The sequence below is a fragment of the Propithecus coquereli genome, unplaced genomic scaffold, assembly GCF_000956105.1.
Source record: "Propithecus coquereli isolate 6110/MARCELLA unplaced genomic scaffold, Pcoq_1.0 Scaffold95, whole genome shotgun sequence".
Lineage (NCBI taxonomy): Eukaryota > Metazoa > Chordata > Mammalia > Primates > Indriidae > Propithecus > Propithecus coquereli.
Window position 1 is genome coordinate 3,057,396 of NW_012155840.1, and position 27,266 is coordinate 3,084,661.

The window sequence follows — 27,266 nt, forward strand, 5'->3', positions numbered from 1 at the left end:
AATAAATAAAACTTGGTGTTTCTTTTTCTATTTCAAAATATTAAGGGGGTAAAAATGTTTTTGTTACATGGATAACTTTTATAATGCATAAGTTGGGGCTTTTAGTGTGCCAATCACCTAAATAGTGTTCATTGTACCTGATAGATAGGTTTTACCACTCCCCTCTTCGCTCCTCCCCATTTTTTGGTTTCCTATGACCTTTACATATTTTTGTGCCCATTGATTAGCTACCAATTATTAGAGAGTACATGTTGTGTTTGTTTTTCCATTCCTGAGTTACTTCACTTAGGATAATGGTCTCCAGTTGTATCTAAGTTGCTGCAAAAGACAGAATTTCCTTCCTTTTTATGGCTGAGTAGTATTCCATGGTATATATACACCACATTTTCTTATTCCATTCATGAAATGATGGACACTTAGGTTGATTCCACATCTTCGCAATTGTGAATTGTGCTGCAATAAACATTCTAGTGCAGGTATCTTTTTGATAAAATGACTTCCTTTCCTTTGGGTAGATACCTAGTAGTGGGATTGCTGGGTTGAATGTTAAGTCTACATTTATTTCTTTGAGGAATCTCCATACTGTTTTCCACAGAGGTTGTACTAATTTGCAGTCCCACTACAATATAAAAGTGTTCCTTTCTGTCTGCATCCATGCCAGCATCTGTTGTTTTTGACTTTTTAATAATGGCTGTTCTGACAAGGGTAAGGTGATATCTCATTGTGGTTTTAATTTGTGTTTCCCTGATGAGGTGTTTCATTTTCTGTGGATGTGAACCTTACATTGGTCTGTGAGCCTATGCTTTGTTAATTTCCAGAAATTTCCATCTGGGCTTCTTGGTTTAATTGGTCTTCAGAGTATTTCATAACACATTAATAAACTATGTGTATATCTGTCATGGAAAAGTGGGGTTTTGTTGACATATGTACACTTTAAAAAAAATCTAATCAATTTTTAAATAGATAATAGGTGTATATGATACAAAATTTAAAAAATACAAAAAGAACATACAGTGAAAAATGAAATCTCTCTCTTAGCCACCCAGGTTCTCTTCTCAGAGGCAATGGTAGTTACTACATTTTGTGATTCTGTGTTGAGATTCTCTCTGCGTTTATGAATAGGTACATACGCACTTCACACATATGGCAGCATATTATGCAATATTGTTCCCCTCCCTTTGTATTTAACTAAACAAGATAACTTAGAGATCTTTCCATATCAGTACATGACGAAGAGCTTCCTCCTTTTATTTAAAGTCTGTGTGGATGAATCCTAATTGATTTAAGTCTTCTCTTGATAAGCACGTACTATAATTTGTTTAACTATTTAACTCTTGTTTTAGATACTAGGTATTATCTAGTTGTTGAGGATACACTGGAGAGGACAAAAAAAAAGACAGTTCCTTCCTTCTTGCAACTTAAATCTATGAGATAAATATATTAATAAAAGACCTACTCAAATAAAAGTAGAATCATTATTGTTATAAATGCCGAGAAGAAAGTGATAGAAGGAATCGATATAGTCAGGTGAAGGAAGAAGTGATAATTGAGCTGATATCTAAACAAAGAATTAGTAATTTTACATATTTTTAAGGATATAATTTTGTCCTATAACATCTATTCTTCCATTTCTTCTGCATCTATAAGCATTCTTTCATTAGTAACTCTATCTTATCAGCTTTTAAACATTTTTTAGTTTCTCACATATAAAAAACCAAAACTCTTCTCTGACTCTACCCTCCTTTCCAACTATTGCCCTTTATCTCCCCAGGAGTTGTCTAAACTTCCTGTTTCCATTTACCCATTTCTCTCTCAAGAAAAAAAATCAGGCTTATTCCTTCTTTAACCTGTTCCAGTCTGTGTTATAACTATACTACAGAGAAACAGATCTCACCAAAGTCACCATGACCTGCATGCCCTGTGGACACTTTTTAGTCTCCATTGTGTTAGTGCTGGGAGTGTCTTATGTGTCACCAATGTAATAAGATCAAAACAGAATTCATTATTCATACCCACTGCCAAAAACAAGCAAGCAAGTAAACAAACAAAACCAGAAAGACCTTCTCTACCTCCATTGTTCCCATTCAATTATTGAAATCAACCCAGTTTGTTTAGCTTGAAACCTTGGGATCAGTCTTAACTCCTTGCTTTTTCTGAGTATTTCCCCTATCTTCATTGAGTCCAAGCCAGTCTAATCAATGTAACCTAATCTAATGCAGTTTTATTAAGGCCTGGCCATTCTACCTTCTAAGTATCTTTCCAGTGCATCCATTCCCTACCCCTACCCCCCTTTTTGCTGCTAATATCTTAGACCAGGCCACCATCACTTGGCTACTGCAGTAGCTTCTAATTGGTTTTAACTGCGTTCACTTTTGACCACCATCTGGCAACTTGCCACATGATTGCAAGCATGATTTTTTAAAGTGTCCCTTAATTCTTCAGTCTCAGTTTTTTTAAAATATGTAAAATAGAGCTAATAATAGCCTTTCCATCATAAAGTTATTACAAAGGTGAAAAGAATTATTATATATACAATATTTAGAATAGTGCCAGGCACTAAATCCTCAGTAAATTGTTAATGAGGCTGTTACATTAAGCCAAGTAAAAGGTCTGAATAAGACAGAGAGGTTAATAATAGATTTGAATGGAGTAATTATTATCTTGTTTATACTTAATTGTGCTATATATGTTCACACTAAATATCTGTAGCTCTTGTAATATGTGACCTTATTATGCGTGATTTTTTTTTCTTAATTAAAAGGCTAAGAAGCACCAGGCCTTCCTAGTAGAGACATGTGAAAATAACGTGAAAGAATTGGAATCGATCTTGGACAGCTTTACTGTGTCAGGCCAGTGGACATCAGGTTAGTTGAAGGTATAAAATGACAGATGCATCTGTCAATGTTCCAAAGTCACTACATTTTGGGAATTCTGCAGATGCCTCTTACAGTCCCTCATCTCAACATGTTTTGATTTGATGACATGATAAGAGCAGTTCTCACAGCAGTCAGTTGGCCTAGCTGGCTGAGAAAGGGTGACGGAATGTGGACCTGCTGTTGTCCTCCCAGAACTTGATTTACAAGTGTTGGGGTCTGTATGATTGGACAGACAAGGGCTCACTTGCTGTGTTCTGAATCCAACTGAGAAAAAAGTCCTTACAGTATACCTGCAAGGGGAACAGATGTTTCAATCAAACTGAGCCAAATTCTGAGGCAACCTTCAGCAACTTAAAGGTCATGCATTTAAAAGGTTATGTAGAACACAGACTGTAGCATAGTACATAGTCTATACTTCCTAAGCTGGTTTTCTTCCTAATTTCCTATATATATATATATATATGTACTCTACAGATAAGGATACTTAAGTAAAATATTTTGGTTCTAGTATTAGTCCACTTAATATGATAAAGAGCTATAAAAATCATGTTAGGTGGACATATTTTGGGAACTAGTGAAAGCATTAGTTGGCTAAGGATTCTGTTCATTATTTCCACTTTCTTAATTTTTATGTTTGTGCCATTGTATGTGCTATAGCAGCTTTGACATAAATACTTTTTTCTACCTTGGTTTTCTTTTGCCATACAGTCAGCCTCAAATTATTTAGTTGCCTTCTGATGCAATTATATTTTTTAAAAGGCACATAAAGTTAAGTTCCTTATACTTTAAAATTAATCTGAAGGACTCTGTTTTTCAAAAATTTTCTTTAAAGGAATTAAACACTAATATGGCAAATGATTTCTTCAGAAAACTCTTGAGTTCAGGAAAGTTTGTTGTCCTTGAAAAAGAGGAAAGACCTTCTGATCAAGGCTCATAGTTTATCTTAGGGGTTCTGCAGATTTCTTAGTTGGTATACTATTATAAACTTAGTGTGATTTGCTATCATCTCTTTTTTTTACTCTGTATGTTTTTAGTTGTAATTTTATGAAATTAATGAGTTACTTTGTTTTTATTTAAACTTTCCCCAGAAGTGTTGGTGTTTCTTAGTTTGTTACTGTGGACAAATCAAAATATATGATAAAAATGACATAAAAATAGGTATAGGTATCCAGTTTTCAATTACATTTAATACAGCTTTGGAGGATAAAATTTTCCTTTGCAATGGTACTTTTTTATTGTTGAGATGTATCAATGGTGTTTAATGGTGTTAGGATCTTTAAAAATTGTTAAATATTGTCATAGCATATCATATGCTTCAATATTACCTTAAATATTTCTTCAGAGTTGATTTAGAAAAGCTAAGAATAATGAGGTCGTGTGTCCTTTGAGTTTTAAAATGAAATAGTTGATAACAAAGCAACTCATAAGTTATTACTAAGCCTATAGAATAAGAATTGTCTTCTATGAAACTTTTTATTCTTATCTTTTAGTAACCCGTCCTTTTTTAACTTCCTAATTTCGATATACATGTGCGCTCTATATATTTACAAAGAACGTGTTCCTACAAAAGGACTATACACTGAATTAGTCATTTTTGGATTGTTATAGAGTGGTCTTTGTTTCCATATTGTGTTGGTTATTCACTCTTTTACACCCTGATCCTCCCACCAGTCCATTCTCCTTTGCTCTCCGTTTTGCCTTGTGCATTGGGAGGCTGACTTCTATGGATCTGGGCTCCTTTGCCTTCCAGCTTCTGGTTGGGTTTGGACAGCATAGGTGCACCTGCAGGAGATTAAGAAGGTGAGAGAAGAAAGCAGTCAGGGTATTATTTCCTCTGCTTCCTTTGCTCCTGTGCGTTTGTTTTTCAACAGCTACTGTCAGGTGGGTCCTCTTTTATAGCTGTGGCTCTTATTGGACTATGGTGACAACATTCGCTTCACTTGAACTTTCATCCCAAGGCATGATACTGGTTTTCTACTCATTCTTGGTGCCTGATCATACCTTATTGAGTGTGTTAACTTGTCCACATTTCTGTAGTTTCTTTACTAAATTCTCTTCTGATAAACTTTTCTGAGTATTCTGTTTGCCACTGGTACCCTTTATTGATTTACATACCTGATTGGGATGTGGTTTCATTCTTACTCTTGGCTTCCATGAAACAGCACTGTATCATTGTAATGGATCCTCTTTTTGCTTATGCCAGCTCAGGTTGAGATTTTTAACATAATCAAGAAGGAAATAATTAATAAACTGTAGTGCCAAATTATTTATGGAAGAACTCGATCAATTAAGATTGCCTATTGCGTAAGGCCTCGCTTCAGTTATACAAAGATGACCAAATATTTGGTCTTCCCAAATGAAGTAATTTATAAACTTATCCTAGACTTCTATGTATGTGAGAGAGATATATAAATGTCTATATCTCAAGATATATACAGGCATACCTTGGAGATATTGCAGGTTCAGTTCCAGACTATCTCAATAAGGCAAGTATCTTAATAAAGTGAGTTGCATGAAATTTTTGGCTTCCTAGTGCATATAAAAGTTATGTTTACACTATATATTAAATCCATTAAATGTACAATAGAATTATGTCTAAAAAACAATGTAACATTGTAATTATATTGCTAAAAAATGCTAATGATCATCTGAGCCTTCAGTGAGTCATAATCATTTTGCTGGTGGAGGGTCTTGCCTTGATATTGATGGCTGCTGACTGATCAGGGTGGTGGTTGCTGAAGGTGAGGTGGCTGTGGCAATTTCTTTTTTTTTTCCTACTTTTAAAATTGATATATAGTAATTGCACATGTTTGTAGGGTATATCTGATATCTTGATGCATGCATACAATGTGTAATGATCAAATCAGAGTATTTAGGATATCCATCACCTCAAGCATTTATCATTTCTTTTTGTTGGGAATATTTCAAATCTTTTCTTCTAAGAGCTGTTTTGAAATATATTTATAATATATTGTTTTTAACTATAGTCACCCTACTGTGGTATTGAAACTAGAACTTATTCCTTCTAACTATTTGTTTGTACCCATTAACTAACCTCCCTTCATCCCAGTCCCCCACTCTTCCCAGCCTCTGGTAACTATCATCATACTCTTTACCTCTATGAGGTCCAGTTTTTTAGCTCCCTCATATGAATGAGAGCATGTATTTGTACAGCCTTGTCTTTCTGTACCTGGCTTATTTCATTTAACATAATGGCCTCCAGTTCCATCCATGTTGCTGCAAATGACAGGATTTCATTCTTTTTTATGGCTGAATAGTGTCCCATTTCCTTCCTTCCTTCCTTCCTTCCTTCCTTCCTTCCTCCCTCCCTCCCTCCCTCCCTTCCTTCTTCCTCCCTTCCTCCTTTCCTTCCCTTCCTTCCCTTCCTTCCCTTCCTTCCCTTCCTTCCCTTCCTTCCCTTTCTTCCCTTTCTTTTCTTTTACAGAGGAAGTCTCGCTATCTTGCCCAGGCTGGCCTCAAACTCCTGAGCTCAAGCGATCCTCCTGCCTCAGCCTCCCGAGTAGCTGGAACTACAAGCACACACCACTGCTCCTGGATTATACCACATTTTCTTTATCCATTCATCTACTGTTGGACACTTAGGTTGATTCCGTGTCTTGGCTATTGTGACTAGTGCTCCAATAAACAATGGAGTGCAGGAATCTCTTTGATATAGTGATTTTCTTTCCTTTGAATAAATACCATCGCCTCGATTGCTGGATCATGTGGTAGTTGTATTTTTAGTTTTATGCAAATCCTCCATATTCTTTTCCACAATGGCTGTACTAATTTACATTCCCACGAATGGTGTATGAGAGTTCCCTTTTCTCTGCATCCATGTCAGCATTTGTTATTTTTTGTCTTTTTGATAATGGATGTCCTAAGTGGGATGAGATGATATCTTATTGTAGTTTGGTTTTGATTATATTTCCCTGATGATTAGTGATGTTGAACATTTTTTTTTAATATATCTGTTGACCATTTTTATGTCTTCTTTTAAAAAATGTCTGTTCGTATCCATTGCCTACTTTTTAATGAGATTATTATTATTATTATTATTATTATTTGCTGTTGAGTTGTCTGAGTTCCTTGTATCTTCTAGATATCAATGCCTTCTTAGATGAATAGATTGCAAATATTTTCTCCCATTCCACAGGTTCTCGCTTCACTCTGTTGATTGTTTCCTTTTCTGTGCAAAAGCTTTTTAGTTTAATGTAGTCCCATTTGTTTATTTTTGTTTTTGTTGCCTGTGTTTTTGAGTTCTTAGCCACAAAATCTCTGCTCAGAACAATGTCCTGAAGTGTTTCCCCATGTTTTTTCCTAGTATAATAGTTTTATAGTTTCACTTATTATGTTTGAGTCTTTAATCCATTTTGTGTTTATTTTTGTATATGGTAAGAGACGGGTCTAGTTTTATTCTTCTGTGTATGGATGTAATTTCCTGAGACAGTGATAAAGTTTTCTGCATGGATTGACTCTTCCTTTCATGAACAATTTCTTTATAGCATGCCATGCTGTTTGACAGCATTTTACCCAGAGTAGAATTTCTTTCAAAATTGGAGTCAATCCTCTCAAACCCTGCCATTATTATTATCAATTAAGTTTATGTAATATTATAAATCCTTTGTTATCATTGTGACAATATTCACAGCCTCTTCAACAGGATTGGATTCCTTCTCAAGAAACTGCTTTCTTTGCTCATCCATAACAACAATTCCTCATGTATTCACATTTTTTCACGGGAGTACAGCAATTCAGTCACGTCTTCAGGCTCCCCTTCCAATTCTAGTTTTCTACACTGACTTCCTCCACTGAAATCTTGAACTCCTGAAAGTCATCCATGAGGGTTGAAATTAACTTCTTCCAAACAACTGTTGATGTCAACATTTTGACCCTCCTGCCTTTGCATGTATCCTTTATTACTTCTTGGACCTCACCTTCTACTACTTTCTCTTCCTTCCCTGTGTTTGGGCCATTTGGACCTCCTGCCATTTCTTGAAGACACCAAGCATGCCCTTGCCTCAGAAGCCTTTGTACTCATCATTCCTTCTACCTGGAAAGTTTTTTTACATAGTATATATGTATAGGTATTTTTCTTTTCTTTTCTTTTTATTTCAAAAACTTTAGGGGGTACAAGTGTTTTTTGTTATGTGGATATATTGTATCATGTGCATAGCTAGTTTTCTTATTTTCCTTAAGTCTAGGCTCAAATTTCACCTCCATGAAGCTTATCCATCGCCCATTCACATATCACTTGCCTCACTACCTCTCTCCCTTTCATGCTCTACTTTTTTTTCTTTCACAGCACTTTTGCTGTCAAATATTTTTATCCTGCTATATAGTGCATTTATTATTATATTTAAGCTCCATGAGGGTGGGGATCTTTTCCCTCTTATTCATTAATGTATTAATTACATTAATTAATCACAATAATTGATGTATTACTATTTTAAGTAGCTAGAATAATACTTGGCACAAAACAATCACTCAAAAACTATTTGTTGACTATGAATAAAAGATTGTGGTTGACTTTCATGTTGACTGAGACTCTAATCTTCTTCAACTTTTCCTTCCTTGAGGAAATCATTTGTAATACTCGAGAGGTGTTCTTTTGCTTTCTGCCTAGAGAAGCTGAAGGACCCTAGGAAATAATAGCAAGTGTGTTTGTTGCCTTTAGGCATGTATATGTCACCCTAGAATTGAGCAGTCTCAGGGAGGGCTTTTAGGAAAATCAAGAGAGCATTTTGGACTTTTCCTTTCTTCTCTCCTCCTTTGCTTCTTTCTTAAAGAAAGTAACCTCCTAAGAATTTTAATTGTTCTTGTGAACCTCATGGCTGGTGCCTTTTAACAAGAGATTCATAGGTTGCTGAGAAGCTAAGGATGGCTAAGGAGCAGCAAACAGGTTTCCTTTGGTGTCATTGCTAGTTTCTTCTCTCTTGCTTCCCTCATCTCCTAATTCACTGGGGTTTACAAACCAAACTTGCCCTACTTCATCATACTCATAGTTCGAGTTTATCAAAGACAAGGGAGTGGCTTCACTGAGTGCTCAACAATCTATAATGGGATTATTAACGTATGCCAGCATACGTTGTTTATGGACCTTTCTCAATGCAAAGAATGTTTGTAAATGTCAGAATATTTTGTTTCAGGCATTTCTACTTTGGTTAAAACTTTGTCACAATAGAAGTTCCTTTCTACTTTGCTTCATCTAATCAGAGTATGTTAAAGATAGTCGGTAATTGGAATAAAGTAAAACCCTATCATTTAACTTTGTGCTAATTGCTACTCATTTCCAACTATCTTCTATACTCTCCTTGTCCTCTGTTCTTCGGATTTTTCTGTCTTCTTTTTATTTATCAACTTTCTCCCTTCCTTACTTTACAGTTATATTTCAATTTCATAGGCTTCCCTGGAAATGAAGTCTGGATTCTCATTCATCAGAAAGTTTTTTCAAATATACTGGTTCTCCCTCTCTTTCCTACTTTTCCTAGAGATGTGAGTTTCAAATGACTGAAGTGAAACAATTTATTGTGTTTCATCTTGTTTTGGTCATTTAAATGATTCCCTTAAATTTTTTTTTTTTTTTTTGAGACAGAGTCTCCCTGTGTCACCCTGGGTAGAGTGCAGTGGCATCATCATAGCTCACTGCAACCTCAAACTGCTGATCCTCCTGCCTCAGCCTCCCAAAGAGCTGGGACTACAGGTGCACGCCACAACACCTGGCTAGTATTTCTATTTTTGGTAGAGATAGGGTCTTGCTGTTGCTCAGGCTGTTCTTGAACTCCTGACCTCAAGTGATCCTCCTGCCTCAGCCTCCAGAGTGCTAGGATTATAGGTGTGAACCACCATGCCTGGCCTAAATTTTAAATTGTCTATAAAGAATATATTGTTATATAAAGAAAATACTCAAAGGATTATAAAAATTATCCTGATTGTTAAGCATCACTTCATGCCTGCATTGTTATTTATGATTGTAAAACAATCAGGTTTAAAGTGACAACTGCTGGATAACACCCTATAAAATAGCTCCATACTTTCATATGTATAAATGCACAGAAAAGTCAAAAACACACAGTAATACTGGAAATCAGATAAATATTCAGCTAGCCTTGGAGAGACGATATATACATAGCCAGTACAACTGGAATGAAAAGTACTAACAACTCCCCATGTTATCCTACGTGACAGTAGGTAGACTTTTTTTGTCCTGCCACTGTCTCTTTCCTATTTCAGAAATGGAGGATCTGTATCAACTCTAAAATTGGGAAACTGTCTTTCTACTATGTGGGTACTACTTCCAAGGTAGAGTATTTTCCTCATCTTTTCTCTCAGGTCCTATCCCATCTCGTTATAACTCCCAGAATATAGCCAGTCAGGAATGACCCAGGGACTAACGGTAAAGTTCCAAGAAGTCTCCTTTGCATTCCTTCTAGGGATCAGGAAAGAAAGCACCTTGGTAGCAGTTCATACTAGAGATAAAACTTCCCCTTTAATCTATCTCATAGAGTATGCCAGAAGTCTAGGCGATAGATTGGAAAATGATACTCCCAATCTTTAGATACTTTAGAACACCATTTAAATAGAATTTGTGAAAAACTAAGCATCACGAAACAAAGAGAAAGGAAGAGTATCTGGAAGACTTGAACAAAGTGGTAAAATGGTTTAATGTGGAAATCAGAATAAAATTCAGATGTAAAAAAGAAATTACATTTATCAAATGGGATTCATAAGGAGAGAATAGGCTGAAATAGAAAACTCAACATAAGATTAAAAGGTAAAAAAATAAGATAAGGAAGAATTCTAAGGAAACTAAATATAGGATAGTAGATTTGTGAGAAGTTATGATAGAGTTGACACTGTGGAAAATGAGATTGGTGAATTGGAGGACAAAATACAGAGAAAAAGAACACAGAGATAAAATGCAGAGGAAAAGAACAAAGTGTTAAAAAAAGGTAAATTAAGGAAAAAAAAACAAAGGGGAAAGATGACAATATGGAGTACCAATGTAAAGATGGTACATCTAAGTCAGAGTCCAGAATAAATGAAACTGATGTAATAATGCAAGACATAATTTGAAAGTACTTCTTTGAGATAAAAAAAAGATTCTAGCATGTAGGATATGATCATTGCTTTTGAGGAGAAAATAACCAAATAAGACCTCTATTTAAATATATTCTTAAAAATTTTAAAATTATAACCATAAGGGAAAAACACAATGTCACCTATAAGAAGAACAAAAATCTGAATAATGAACATGTATTTCTTTCTACCAAGTAAAACCTCAATAAAAGTTTTTTTTAAAAAACAAAATCCTCCTGTGATCTTTTCCTTCAAATTTATCCAGTAATTGATTGTATATCTTTATTTTTTTATGAAAAAATTCAAACATTTACAAAAGGAGGCAGAATAGTATAACAAAATCCTTTGTACTCACCACTCAACATTTATCAACTTAAGGACCAATCTTTTTTCATCTATTTTCCCTTTCCTGTATTATATTGAAACATATCCCAGATATTGTTTAATTTCATTCATAAATATTAGACTCTCTAAAAGATGAATTCTCTTTTAAATATTAATATAAATACAAGATCATCACACCCAGAAAATTAAAAATAATTTCTCAGTAGCATACATTTCTAATTTTCTTATGTATCTCATATAGTATCAGTTTGTTTAAATTAGCATTCAGAGAAGGTATAGATATTATGGTTGACTGATAAGTCTTTTAATAATTTTTTAAATCTATAGGTTTTTTTCCTCTTCTGTCTCTTCTTGTTCATCTTTTTTTAAAATTTCTTCAAATTTATTTGTTAAAAAACTGTGTGATTTGTTATAGGAGTTTAACATCCTGCATATTCAAGCACTTAATAGCTACATGTGCCTAGTGTCTACTATATTAGACAGTACAGATTCTAATGGAACAATTCCATTACTACAGATTCAATTACCAATTTACAGGAAATCTACAGAACAAATAAACATGTTAAACTACACAATGGGGATGCAATCAGAAAAATGCGTGACCCCTTGTCACCTTGGCAATTATACACACCTTTTAAAATCATGTTTCACTTCCAAAAAAGACAATAGCAAAACTATGCTCCTGCCCAACATGAAGTGTAGCTATTCCTTATACAATTGAAAACATATTAGCTCTCTCTAATGGGCATCCAAAGTTTGATATGCCATTTTATCCTTCTCTGGGTAATGTTTATTCCTCTTTTAACTGAGTCAAACTCCCCTTTTCATACTTTGTAATTTAAATACTGAGTTATAATGTTCACCATTATTAATTCATCTTATGTTCAGAAGAGGAGTGGGAGAGAGAAGATAAAGAATATATGTAAATATATTCATTTTAAAGTATAGAAAATTTTCTTGTAACTAGAGTTGCTCCTTGACTTACAATGGGGTCACATCCCAAGAAGCCCATCATAAGTTGAAAATATCATAAGTCAAAAGTGCATTTTTGGGTGGATAAATCCATAGTAAATTGAAGAGCATACTGAATGTGTATCTCTTTTGCAGCATCGTAAAGTCAAAAAATCGTAAGTTGAACCATTGTAAGTTGGGGCTGTCTGTTCTTAGTCCTTCTTTTTCTGTCTGGTCACATGATCATAACTGGTGTTTATAACTAACTTCCTTCTCTACCCATACCTTATTCAATTTGTTGTCAGTAAGCATCTCAGTTGGATATGGTTCCATACCTGGTGATTCAAGTCTGTATTCCAAAAGGGTCTATGCTATTAGCTGTTCTGTCTTTGTGGAGTTGTAGTTCTCCATTAATTATTTTTTAATTGTGGTAAAAATGTAACGTAAAATTTAACATTCAGTAGTGTTAAGTATATTCACATTTTTGTGAAACAGATCACCAAAAGTTTTTCATATTGCAAAGCTGAAACTTTATACCCATTGAGCAATTCCCCTATGTTAGTCTGGGTTCTTCAGCCTCCCAAGTAGCCAAGACTACAGGCACATATTACCACACCTAGCTAATTTTTAAAAAAATTTTTTTTGTAGAGACAGTGTCTAACTATGTTGCCCAGGCTGGTCTCAAACTCCTGGCCTCAAGCAATCCTCCTGCTTTGGCCTCCCAAAGTGCTGGGATTACAGGTGTGTGCCACTGTGCCTGGCCTATTTTTCTACTTTTTAATTGCCACTCTGATTGGTGTAAGATGATATCTCATTGTGGTTTTTATTTGCATTTCTATGATGATTACTGATAGTGAACATTTTTTTCATATCTTGTTGACAGTTTGTATGTCTTCTTTTGAGAAATGTCTATTCATGTCCTCTGGCCACTTTTTAATGAGGTTATTTGGGTTTTTTTGTTATTATTGAGTTGTTTGAGTTCCTTGTAAATTCTGGATATCAGTCCCTTGTTGGATACATAGTTTGTAAATATTTTCTCTCATTCTGCAGGTCCTTTGTTCACTCTGTTGATTATTTCTTTTGTTGTGCAGAAGCTTTTTAGTTTAATTAAGTTCTATTTGTCTGTTTTTGTTTTGTTGCCTGTGCTTTTGAGGTCTTAGTCATGGGAATTCCGTGCTTAGATCAATGTCCAGAAGAATTTTCCCTAGGTTTTCTTGTAGTGTTTTTATGGTTTCAGGTCTTAAATTTAAGTCTTTAACCCCTTTTGAGTTGATTTTTGTGTATGGTGAGAGATAGGAGCCCAGTTTCATTCTTCTGTATATGACTATTCACTTTTCCCAGAGTGATTTCCTAAAAAGGGTGTCCTTTTCCCAGTGTATATTTTTGTTAACTTTGTCAAAGATAAGTTGACTGTAGATATGTGGCTTTATTTCTGAGTTCTCTATTCTGTGCTATTGATCTATTTGTCTATTTTTATACCAGTACTATGCTGTTTCGGTTACTATAGCCTTATAGTATAACTTGAGGTCAAGTAATGTGATGCTTCCAGCTTTATTGTTTTTGTTTGGAATTGCTTTGGCTATTCAGGCTCTTTTTTGGTTCCATATGAATTTTAGGATTTTTTTTTCTAATTCTGTGAAAAATGACATTGATCTTTTGATAGAGATTTCATTGAATTTGTAGATTGCTTTGGGCAGTATGGTCATTTTAACAATATTAATTTTTCTGATCCATGAGCATGGGATGTTTTTTCACTTGTTTGTGTCACCTATAATTTCTTTCTTCAGTGTTTTGTAGTTTTCCTTGTAGAGCTCTTTCACCTCTTTGGTTAAATATATTTCTAGGTATTTTATTTTTCTTTCAATCCTTTAAAGAGGCCCTAGTCTCTATAATCTTTTCAGGAGTGTGGCATTACTTTTGATTACTATTTTGGTAGGTAAAAGTTCTAGTGATTTTTCTCTTGGCTTTTTCTGCTTGGTTTTCCTTTGTGTTATAATATCCCTCACTTCATGGGTCAGGTAACCAATGTGGATATTGTGCCAGCTGTTGCATTTGTCTTTTCTAACTATGCATTCCAAACTGGGGAAATAACTATGGATGGGTTCAGGTAACTACTGGACCCACTGGATAGAGACCTTAGCCAGAACTTAGTTGATTGCCTCTGTAAACTCCTACCATGACTATTGAATCACAATAGCATTTTAGGTCTCCCTGAATTAGTGTGAATTCAAATCCAGTGTCCAGTTTTTTTTCCAGTAAATGTGGTTAATTTCCTTTTCCCAGTGCATAGTTACCCTGGTAAATTGTCTCATGTTTCTTTGAGTAAGGGTAGGAGGAAGATTTACAGTATAATTTTTTTGGCAATGTGTCAGGGTACCTAAAGGAGACCTATTCTCTTTATTTAAGAGAGCCTGGATCTGTGAACTAGCTCAACTTTAAGAAGTGGTTGAGGGCTATTACTCTCTTTTGTGTTGATTTAAGTTCTACTCCTAATAATTAGACCTAGAACTTTCCTACGTACATAAATTGGATAAGATTTAAGTGACTACCCATCTATTTTAATTCTAGGAACACCATGATCAGTTAGTCAATGCCAGTGATTTCTATAGGTCAAACCATTTTGTTTAGTGCTTTGACTCCACTGCCCATTATGGTAACCATGTCCACTTTGTTTCTGGAAGTTAATGGCTACCACTTGATCTGTGTCACCCGAGATCCCATCACTCCCATCAAATTCAGGGAATCCAGTTTGATGGCACCGTTTCCTACTGTTACTCTTGGCCTTGTAGTCACATGGATCTTATCAAGCCATATAGAGCTCATCAAGGAGGCTGGGGCTTCCCTCACTAATATGTTTCTCAAGGCTTGGTAAAGGAAATGCTTTTTGGACTCTTCCAAGGGATATAGTTAGGGAGTAAGCAAGACTTAACATGATAAATACTTTCCATATGTTAGAAAAGTTATGAGCCATTTTCCTTAAATACTTTCCAAAATGGGAACCAATGCTTGCAAGATAATGAAGATGTTTGTTTATAACCTTGGTGAGTAAGACAAGTTAATATACAGAATGTAGTCTGAGTTTGAAAAGTGTAACTGCCAATAGAATATGTTTATGTTTAGTGCTTTTAGAATGAAAAGGAATTTTCTTAGTTATCAATACATTATATATTAAGTGTTTGGATTTTATCAGGTGAAAATAAAAGCCATTGAATGTTGTTTCATGTTTTCTAGTATTATACATGGTCAAAAATCAACATTGAACAACAGAGTTCTGTTCTAAGGATGAATGTGACTGCTCATGTTCTATATAGATAGCTTAAAAAAAGTCAGTTTTTTGTCTTATATTCTCTCCCCATTATTTCTTACTAATTCACCCCTTTTGGGGTCTTGCAGGAAATTGAAATAGATAAGAGGATGGTCGAAAAGGTAGAGGAGATAGACTTACCTTATTCATTACAACTTACTGTTTTTACTGTGAAACTATAGGTTATTGAGGTAATAATACCAGTTTGAAAAACAGTGGTTTATAAGTCATGAAAAAATATTTAGTTTTTGAGATTGTCTAAAACGAAACATTTCTAAATAAATAGAGTGCTTGGAACCTTTTTTCTACTCCACCTCCTCCCGTGGGCTACTAATTCAAGAAAACGTTTGCTAAAGTACAGCCAGGGTTGAAATCTACTTAAAAGTGTCGGGCAAGGGGGAGGGCGGAGGGGGGAGGAGGGGACGGGTATATGCATACACAAAGAGTGCCATGTGCACCATCCAAGGGACGGACACACTTGAAACTAGGACTGGGGGGGGGGGCAAGGGCAACATACATAACCTAAACATCTGTACCCCCATAATATCCTGAAATAAAAAAAAAAACAAAACACAAAAACATGACAAAAACATAAAAAAAAAGTGAGAGGGAGAGATTGAGACAGGGAGACAGGGAGACAGGGAGTGGTGATGTGAAAGTATAGACTGGTACCCATGTAGAGAGACACACATGTATAGGGAGAAGGAGAGAGAACCTCAGAAGATTTTGAGTTGATGTTATTGTAGTATAAAGCGTTCCTAACATATTCTGTTCTTCATTTGGAATTTGACTTTTTTTTTTTAATTTGACTTTTGAAAAGCTAATTATGACCACTGTTCAGATCTTATCTATCTACGAGTTTTTAACTTTCCTCTGATAGGATAGCTTTAATAATCCATTGTGTTTTATATTAGCTTTAATAATCTAATCAGGCCATAGTGCAGATTAGAATATTATTAGTTTAAATCAAATCACTCATTAGGGTCCTTGTTCCAGAGTGACCCTTTCTTTTTATTTGTAAGCATTAATACTTACTGGTCATGTTAAGGGGCCAGTAAGTTTCTTTTTATAATGAATGTGGGTGAGACATTGTTGTAGCTCATTTATGCTGCTGTAATAGAATAGCTGAAACTGAGTAATTTATAAAGAAAAGAGATTTATTTCTTACAGTTCTAGAGGCTAGGAAGTGTGAGATTGAGGGGCCCACATCTGGCAAAGGCTCTCATGCTGCGTCATGCCTTTGTGGAAGGTGGAAGGTTAAGAGTGCAAGAGAGCAAGAGGGGGCTAAACTGATTTTTCTACCAAGCCCACGCCTGAGATAATGAACCCACTCTCGTGATGACATTAATCCGTTCATAGGGCAGAGCTCTCATGACCCAATCACCTGTTAAAGATCCCACTTCTCAACACTGTTGCATTGTGGATTAAGTTTCCAATACATGAACTTTGGGGAACGCATTGAAACCATAGCAGAGATAAAAGATACTTTGTACTTCAACCAAACTTTATTGTATAAACATTTTCAGGCAAGAAAACCTTATTTTATGTAGAATATAAGAATGTGCATGGGTCAGTAGGAGAGGGCATTTTGTCCCCTTACTCCTCAGCACTCATATTTAGATGATTTGATTCTTCTGAATTTCTAAGAGGAAGTTTTCTCCCTTATTGTAAAAACACAGATTTCCCGAGTGTCCTTGAATGATTTATTCATGGCCTACTTGTGTAGTAGCAAAAGAAAAGAATTATACATTACATTTTTTATCTTGTGCAAGAGAGCAATTTTTAAAAAATATATTGGTAAGACCTTTAATAAAATTTTTAATGAGTTGTCTTTCCAACTCATAGCCATTACAAAGAGTATTGTCTCCTCTATTATCATGACTCAGAGCACTGTATTTTTTTTCCTAGCTGGGATATGTGTTGTTTTCATATTACTTTTGGTTTTGAAGTTAAATATTCTTCTGTTTAAGAAAATCTAAGTTATACCCATACTTAAGTTGGTGTTTAAATTATACCTTGATAAATGTCATAAAGTTATTAATAGCATTTTTCCTAAGATTAAAACACTAAAAATCACCAGTACTCTGAGATGAATAACATTCTATCATTAACCAGGAATTTTTTCCCCTTTCTTCTTCCTTTCCCTTGTTACTGTTTTCTTCTCTCATCCACAAGTTTCAGTAATTGAATACTTGAAAAATGGATGAATGATCTCACGTAATTATTTATTTACTATCTCTCACCCTCTTATTAGACTGTAAATTCTACAAGGACAGAGGCTACACCAATCTTGTTTACCTCGGTATGCCTAAAACCTAAGATTAGTACATGGTAGGAATTCAATAAGTTAGTTGAATGAATGAAAAATGAATAATAGGAAATATATTATGAATGCTTTTTTAAAAAATTATCTTTGTTGAAAATCTTTTTCTTGTATATTGAAATATTTAGGTTATAAAATATGGGGAGAACTTATAATAGGAAAAGAAAGATATTTTTAATATGAATGTTTTTAAACTAAATTTGCTACTCATTTTTTAGCACTTAAAGAATAGTGTAGTAAGCAATCAACTTAAAGTGGTTTTTGAAACTCTATTTTTTATTATTTTGGATTAATATTTGGAACTACATTTGATCATGTGAGCTTGATTAGCTCAACTAACTTAATTTATGGCCCAACTATATTAAAGTAGTTTGAGGGCATAATATGGAAGTGCTCATATTTTTGCAGTGAGTATCAATTTTGAGATTTTAATTGAAACATGATGTAGGCTATGTAGATAATAGCATTTTATTGTTTATTTCATCTTGTAACTTGAGAATTTTAAGGATTGAAGAATATTTCCAAGTATAACAGAAAATTATATCCTCTTGAGTTCAGAAATTATTTAAGCAAAATAATACATCATAAAAGGCCTGACTGATCAGAAACACAAGGGCCAAGATAAGTATATATAACTCCTCAAAACAATGTTAGTATAGACTGTACATTTATTTAATTGTTCAATAATAGGTATGTACAAACACTGCAGTACTTAGGAGATATTAAAAAAAATTACTAACTTACCATGTAGATCTTGATAAGATAGAAAGTAGCCATAAATTTGAACTTGATATATTATGAACTTTAATTTGGCCACTTGTTTAGAAAGGCTATTAATACTTGACCATACAGCAGTATACATGGAGAATAAGATTCTACTCAATGTTTCGTAATATCTTTTCAGCTCCATCTAATTGTAATATCTCTGTTACTGTTTGGTTAGCTTTTGTCCCTTTGTGGCTTTAAGGGTATATTTTCATCCTATATTTTTCTCTAGGCATCCACAAGGACAAAGATAAACCTCCCAGCTTCTCTGTTGTCCTTGAGTCTTTGAGGCGTACCTTGACAGATTACCAGAACAAGCTGGAAGATGCATCTAATGAGGTAACACTTGCACTGTTTGGCTCCACACATATAGCCTTCGGCCTGTACCAGTACGTATTCCTTGCTTGTTACAAAGGTCAAAAAGATTGGGAATGTTGAACTGACAGCTTCACAGATATAAAAAAATAATAAATTGTCTGTCACTGTTCTTTCTTTAAGTGTGGCCTAAAGTCATGTCTCACTTATGTTTTTGTAACCCTTCAGTCCCACTATTATTTTCACAGTTATAAAGACTGTCACTTCTTGGTCTTCATAATGTATCTATTTTAATTTCATGAAAATGCTGTGCAAGTCATTTAAGTTAATATGTGTTGTATTTAAATGTTAATGTGTTTTTATGACATTTGGAATAGCTAGTGGGAATGTAGGTTTTGTCAGTGTTTTAGGTTAAGATTTCTACAACTGTGGAAGCCTTAATAAAAAGAGAGAAATTAGTTTTTATTCTCTAAAGGGAGTATAGTGTTGTTAGGAGTTTTAAAAAACAAGTATCTGTTTGATGTAGCCTGGAAGCTTTTAGTTTGCTGATTGAAAAAGCTCATGCTTCTATTTATCATCTCATTTGTATTGTTTAATATGTGAGTTGATAATTTTCTTGGGTATTAAAATGTTTTATGAATTCATGCTTTAAAAATTGAAGAGTTTGTCTGGTTAGATCTTGTCAAATTAGCATATGAAGTAATTACATTAAATACAATTAGTTAGCAAAACAAACAGCTTGTGCCAAAGACAAGTAACATAGCATGGAATTTAGTGTTTATCCTTTTCTTTCATATATTACAAAGGCCATAAAACTATTACATTTCACATTTCAGATGAGGCTTATTTTCTTTTAGCTTGCTAAGGCAAACAAAGAAGGAAAAGTGAGTCTTCTGAATATCTTCATAATTGTTCTAAAGGCATAAAAGAAAGTGACCATTGAAATAATTAAATTTCTATGAAGAATAAATATTGCTAAGTCTTTCCCAGTGAGACAAGACAAACCTGTATTGTTAGTAGTTTATGAAACTCTTCTGAGGCCTAGGTCTGGAAGCTGCAGGGTAACTATGAACATATTACCCACAGCGAATTGTTATTTGGGAGGATGAATGTCACATGATCCTCAGCACAGTTGAAAAGTCGACTCAGCAGGCTTTGGCTTAGTAATGTGCTTTGTTGTGAACCAGTGCCAGAGACAGCAGTGGGGAGACCAAGGGGGTGGCTGCAAAGAAAGCAAAAAGAGCAGTCTGACAGAAAGAAGAATGAACTGTCAAAGAAAATAAATCACAAGCGGTGCAGGACCAACTGATGACCTGCCACAAGCCTTCCCAGTAGGACTGCATGTGACCGACCCTGAAGTTGTCATATGGAGTGAGAGACCAGCGAATACCCTCATGATGTATAGAAAGAACAGTCTACCGCTCTGTTCTTTTTTCTTTCCTTATAGTTGCCACTGCTTCTGGCATTTTGGTCCAGTAGGATTTTAAGAATAAAGTTATATTTGTTTACAGTAAGAATGAAATCTTTCATCCAGACATGTAGGAAAAATACAATAACATCACTGATAGTTTAAACTTGAATGCTTTCTTTTCTTTTTAGCCATATAAGCTTGTGACAGAAACCATATAGCATTTACTCAAAAGAAATAATGTTTTTAAGACTTTTAATTACTATTCAAAAACTTATATTTAAGTAATTGCATAAAAAGCATCTAAAGATTAGCTTTTGAATTATCCATCCTTGAAAAATGTTAAAAAGTTACTTACATTTTCTTTCATCAGCTAAGCAGCATGAATGATGCTAAGGAAAAGGCATCTAATGAACTCGATTCTACCAAACAGAAGATAGAATCTCACACTAAAAATATAAAGGTATTATGATTTAGAATAACTTTTTTGTTTTGTATTAAGAAACAAATATAATTATTTAGAGTATTTTTTTAAGTAGTAATATCTGAAAATAGATCTTTCTACTTTTTAAGTATGTTTGGGCACAATTTTAATTTCAAAGTAACAAGAATGTTTTTTCATTTAAACAAATTAAAACTTGATTAGAAATTGTTTTGGTTAAAGGAAAATTCATTTCCAGATTTAATTATAATACCATAGATTCAAAAATGATTTAAGATTTAATGTCCCTCCTTAGATATGTATTAAACATATTTTACATAAGCACATCTATATTAGGAGTCAGTTTTCATCATTTAAGGGTGGAGTCATTGTCTGGTAATAGGCTTATACCACACCTGGCTAAGGTCCAGGAAAACAGTTTATTTTATTTTCTATGCTAGTTTTATGTACTACATTTTTGCAAAATTATACTGAGGCAAATCTCAAAAGTTGCTCAGTATTGTTGGAATTATTATGTTGGTTGATGTTGAGTTTGTCATGGACACACTTCAATAGAATTTGTTAAGGTTAAGGAATAAATAGTTTAGGAATAAATAGCAGAATTTTATGCCACATATTTGAGATTTCTATAAGTATTTGGAATGTCATTGGAAAGTAAATGTTCTTATGTTAAATGTAAGAACTTTATTTTTAAAATGTTATTTAAACATTTTTAACTACTAAGTTAATTTTTGTAATGGGTTGAAAGGAAACTCCCTTCAAAGAGCTTTCTGAAATAAGCTATCATGTTACCATTTTATGTAAATGTTCAAACATAACAAATTTTCTGATTTTTGAGCTAAGAAATTATACTTAAAAAATACATTCAGTAAAATGCCTTAATGTTTAGCATTATAAGCAAATGCTTGACTTTGTGATTCTTTTGTTTTAAAACTTTGAAAATTTTCATTATGTATTTTCTGTTTGTGCTCCCTCACCCCTGATTGGCTGGCCTTCCCACAATCTCTTCATTTGGTATCTATGACAGGAACTTCAGGATAAACTGGCTGATGGCAATAAAGAGTTAAGTCATTTACGTACTAAATGTGCAGACCGAGAGGCTTTAATAAGCACTTTAAAAGTGGAACTGCAAAATGTGCTGCACTGTTGGGAGAAAGAAAAGGCACAAGCAGCCCAATCTGAAAGTGAACTGCAGAAGCTTTCCCAGGCTTTCCATAAGGATACTGAGGTATTATCTGAGACTAGGTGACTGTCAGGAAAGGCCTTTCACTCGTCTCAGTTTTATACATTTACATACATCAAGTGACTATTTTTACTCGTATTTGATTTAACTGAAAAATTGCTCTGAGCTGAGTATTTTGAAATGTTCACGACAGCTGCAATATCAGTCACTCCATTACTCTTGTGCCATCCTTCTGTGTGAGAGATAATGGTTTAACCTTTCTATCACTTGTGCAACTAATTTTCTTTGGCTATTTAGATCATCACATCTCAAGCAGTTTTGCTCCCAACAGTCCCTTCAAGGTTTGCCTGTTTGCCAGTGACAAAATTATTGTTATTTCAGTAGTTCATTAGCTCTGTATAGTAGAAAGAATGTGTTATTTGTAATCAGACAGACCTGGTCTTGGATCCTGGTACTTCTATAATATTTACAAATGGTGTGGCTATGGACAAGCCACACAGCCTAGTCTCTCCACATCTTAGTTTCCTTATTTGTAAAACAGGAATAATATATACTTTAACAGTCTCCTTACTCTGTGAAATTATAGGATATTAATAAAAATTTAGGAAAATAAAAGTCCTACAAAATTAAAACTTTTCATTTGCACACCCTGGAGAGTTGCCTGTCCATTATTATTTATTAATGACTTCTTAAAATATTATGACAAAAATTTCATGTTCTGTATAAGCCTGTGTGAATGGAATTGTTGTCTTATATATTTTTTTTTACCCATGGGATATAGAGCTAGTCTAGCTAGTGGAACTAGTTTATCTAAGTCATCCTGCATATTGAGTTCATTACCCCAACAAATATATATATGAAGGCCAAGAGAATAAAAAGGAAACATTCTTTCTACTCTTTTTACAGTCTGGGATTTAAATTGTGTCCACATGAAGGGGTTGGAATTGTTCTACACATCAGATAATGATTAAAGTAAAGGAAACTGGAAGCCTGACTGTATTGTAAAGTCAGCATGTCTACAGCATTGTGGTTGGGTTCAACATGTGTGAATTGATTTTGGATCTTGAAATTCCCTTTTCATGCCAAATGGATGATTATCATGCTTGGTTTATCACAGCCCAAGCAAAAAGGACATAATGGCGACACAATGAATTATCCTTGAGGATGAACTTCCTTGAGGATGAATGTGATCACTTGGCAAAATGTGGAGGAAGATTTTTGTGCCTGAATATTACATTTGTTTAGTTCTCTTTAATAAGGTTTTTTAAACGTTTTGACCCAATTCGAAAATGCAAAAGTCATCTTTAACTGCTCATAAAAGGAGAAGGCATGGTATATTTATGAAAAAATCTTCTGATTTCTTGTTTGTCATTGTAACTGCAGTTTAAAACTTTTTAGTTTTTAAATTATTGTATTTGAAAAACAAAGTAAGGTGACATATAGGGTGAATTAAAGATATGTATTGTGATATATGCAGGAAAACTTTCACTACAATTTCTAATTATAAAACCTTTGCATATACTATATTCAGTCTTTTAAAATCTATGATAGAATTTCCTTTTTTTCTCTTAATTTTTCTCCATTTAAAAGTTTTCTTTTTCTGCTGATCTATTAAAAAATCTTAAGGGAAATTATTTTATCTACATAAAATATTCATCTTGCAGCTTCACAATTACTTTGTCTTTGAGTTTCATGCTTTGGGACTTTATAGATGAAATACCTTATAAAGAAAGCTATTTGACATTGTAGTAAGTAAACCCTCCTTCTGTGTTCAAGATGGGATCAGATTTATATTGAATTCTGCAGCTTAGTAAGTATTTCTAGTCATTCAGCAATGGTTAGTTTAATTACTATAATGGTAATATAATTTTACAGGACTTTTTTTTTTCTTTTTTTTATTTCAGCACATTATGGGTTAAAGGACTTTTTAAAAAACATATTTCTAATTGGACATTTTTGAAAGTATGTCTTGAGCAGCCATATACATTTTTTTTGCTGTTACTTTGTAATATTTAAACACCTACAAATGCCCAGAGTGCCAAATACTATATGAACTTATAAGTGGGGGAAACAAATGAGCCCATCTTCCATATCTTTCATATCACTGTCTACTTTGCCTAAGGGCTTTGGGATAGATTTCCTATAAGTGGTAAGTACACTGGAATCTCTGGAGGAGGAAGAAAGCTGAGTTATTGTGTACATGTAAAGTATAGATATTGGTATAACTTTTTCTTCATCAGAGTTGGATAATACTCTTCCTTCTGTATTGTTTTTGACTTAAATAATATCTGTTTTGGCAAATGAAAATATGAAATTATAGAATTAGCATCCTGACTTCCAGTTAGACAGGCTTATAAACAACTAGTCCAGTCCAGATGCCTTGTGTTATAGCTAAGGAAGCTTAGGCCTGAACAGGTGCTCACTCAGATCGCAGTCTCAGCAGCAGCAGAGCTGGGGCAGAATCTTGGTCTTTTGGCTTCAGTTTTGAATATTGAGTGTAAAGAATTCCAAGTGTTCTATCCGATGCTTGGTTTTGAGGGTAAAAAAAAAAGCCATCAAAATATTCTGAGACTTGAGTATTTTAATTCCTTTCCAGGTTTTTGAAATAAATTCTTCACCATTTGTATTATGTGTCTTACTTCTTATAATGTTTATATATAGGAATTAATTTTTTTTTTCCTGCAGGAGAAGCTAACCTTCCTTCACACCTTGTATCAGCACTTGGTAGCAGGCTGTGTGCTCATAAAACAACCAGAAGGCATGCTGGATAAATTCTCTTGGTCTGAGCTTTGTGCAGTCTTGCAGGAGAATGTTGATGCCCTGATTGCAGACCTCAACAGGGCTAATGAGAAGGTAACTGTCCTCAGGCACCAGATACCTCTATTAAATTCAGTGACATTTGTCCACATCACAGTATCATTAAGAGGGGCTGACATTCATCTTATTTCAAAAAGAATTTGGATGTTAATAATTCAATACCATTAATTATGGCTTGTCTACAACTCAGTTTGATGCCATTGCTGTGGGCATGTAAATGTGACTGAAGTCTGTATGAAGTCTCTAAGCTCCACTTTCTGTGCAGGACATGCTAATACTACTAGCCAGTATTAGCCACAGGGACCTAATTAAAAGAAAATAAATTAATCTTACTGATGAAGCAATTCAAAGAACTTAGTCATTTACATTAATAAACCAACTCTTTATGTTAGCATAAAATAGAAACAGGATACAGTTATTCAAAAACATGATCCTAAAATTCTTTGCTTAGGAAATATTAGGTGTTATTTTAAAAGGACTTAAAAATTTTAAATTATATGCTTATGACTTGTTTCTTGAAATATAACAAAGTGTATGTTAGAAAACCCATTTCATGCTTTAGAATGTAATAAGTATATTTTCGTGGAGAAAGCTATAGACTTTTACAGTCACTTTACCATTTCGCAAGCCTAAGGAATTCAGTCTTCAAAAAAAAATTTAAAAACCTGCTTTTGGTTATAGAAAATTAAACATTAGCAGATAAACTTGTGCCACCATTAAAGATACTGATTCTTATCCTGGGTCTATTGAACTGGTCAGAACTGTGTTTATGTGGTTTAGTTTCCAGGTCTTAGTTGCAATGACATTTGCTTTTAGGGGACCTAAGAAGAGAAAAACTGCCCCATAAGTTTAAAAAAGAAATCTGTTGAAGTAATAGAATAGCATATTGGCCCAATTTCAGGATGATATTTCTTATTTTTGAGCATTTTATATTGGTCTATTGGCAAAAGCAACCATAGGCACTCAGAAGTAGGACTGAGAAATGAGGGAATAAATTGTGTGAAACATATGCTGTTCATGATTGTGAATGTGTGTATAATGGGTTTAAAAATTACAGATAATTAAAATTGAGAGTTTTAACCCTCTGAGATGATATTATGTTTTTAATAGTTTTATTGTTTCAAAACATCATTAATTGTCACACATTTTAGAAGATGAGGATTTAATTTCCAGTGTTGGAGTGTGAAATAAAAAATGGTTGGAACTTTCTGCTCATTATATGTAAAATGTTTGCGGATTTGTAGATCTTATTTAAATGCTTCTTTTCTTGTTGAGATATCTGAATAGCTTGAGCTTTGGTTTCAGAAGTAAGAATATCTTTCTTAATCTTCTCAGTAAAATTGGTTATAGAATGAGTAACTTTATTAAAAAGAGAAGAATAAACAATTTGTCATGTAAGTATAAAAATGATACCATATTCTGCAAAAATATGGTAATTTACCTTGCTAATTCCTGTTTCTTCATTTATTTACATTTTAACTTGAAATTTTTATATGATCTTAAGGAATCAAATATACTAGAAAATTTGGGGTGTTTTGGGGGGGAGATGATGTAAAGAAATGGTTTGTGAGCATATCTCATTCTCTTTTGCATTTCCCCATATAGATAAGCCATCTAGAGTATATCTGTAAAAACAAGTCTGACACAATGAGGGAGCTTCAGCAGACCCAGGAAGACACCTTTAACAAAGTGTCAGAGCAGATCAAAGCCCAAGAGAGCTGCTGGCACAAACAAAAGAAAGAACTGGAGCTGCAGTATTCTGAACTCCTCCTGGAGGTACAGAAGCGGGCACAGGTATGCTGCCTCTACAAAGAGCTTTATAAGTGGGTTACCCGATGTAACCATTTCAAGTGTTTTAGTAATAATGCCAAATCAATTTAAAACTTCTCGAGAACCTGATAAAACCTGTTTAGACACACATAGTACGATCATGCAGACACACACATGTTAAGGATTATCTTTTACTTAAGTTTGGAAGTATGTGGGTTTCTGGTTAAAACATCCCAAATGCATTGATCAATTAATTAAATGCTAAAATTGTATTTCCTTTACTTATTTTTTAAAATAAAAGATTAAAAGATTTGGTAAAACATTGTCATTTTAGAGTGAGTATCTTTTTATCTAGTTTACTCCATTTGTGGGGGTTCCTTTGTGAGCCATCATTTTAATTCATTTTGGGTTAAAATTTGTTATACCTACTAACATTATATAAGGACAAGAGTTGTAGGCCCTGTAGCAAAGGTATTGACTATGATATTTGGTTGAGAATAGATGTTATGGGTAATTAATATAACCGTATCTTTTCCTATACAAATTACTGTCAGCATTATTTATATTGTTAACTGCTATCCCCACCAAATCAGGAGTCAACATAATGATGGTGTAGAGTTTTTTGGCATTGAATTTATTAATAGGTCACTTTTGTTCCCATGATAGGATACTTAGGAATCAGAAAATT

General features: G+C 34.0%; 1 protein-coding gene across 1 annotated transcript in view; it reads left to right on the plus strand.

Annotated features, from left to right (window-relative positions):
- CCDC171 (coiled-coil domain containing 171) overlaps window positions 1–27,266 on the plus strand; it is a 382,203-nt gene that overhangs the window by 89,104 nt on the left and 265,833 nt on the right. Inside the window, exons 11-16 of the mRNA XM_012665015.1 lie at window positions 2,762–2,864; window positions 18,876–18,982; window positions 20,740–20,829; window positions 21,836–22,036; window positions 24,677–24,844; window positions 26,414–26,602. Coding sequence (XP_012520469.1) covers window positions 2,762–2,864; window positions 18,876–18,982; window positions 20,740–20,829; window positions 21,836–22,036; window positions 24,677–24,844; window positions 26,414–26,602 — 858 coding nt within the window. The remainder of the gene's footprint in view (window positions 1–2,761; window positions 2,865–18,875; window positions 18,983–20,739; window positions 20,830–21,835; window positions 22,037–24,676; window positions 24,845–26,413; window positions 26,603–27,266) is intronic.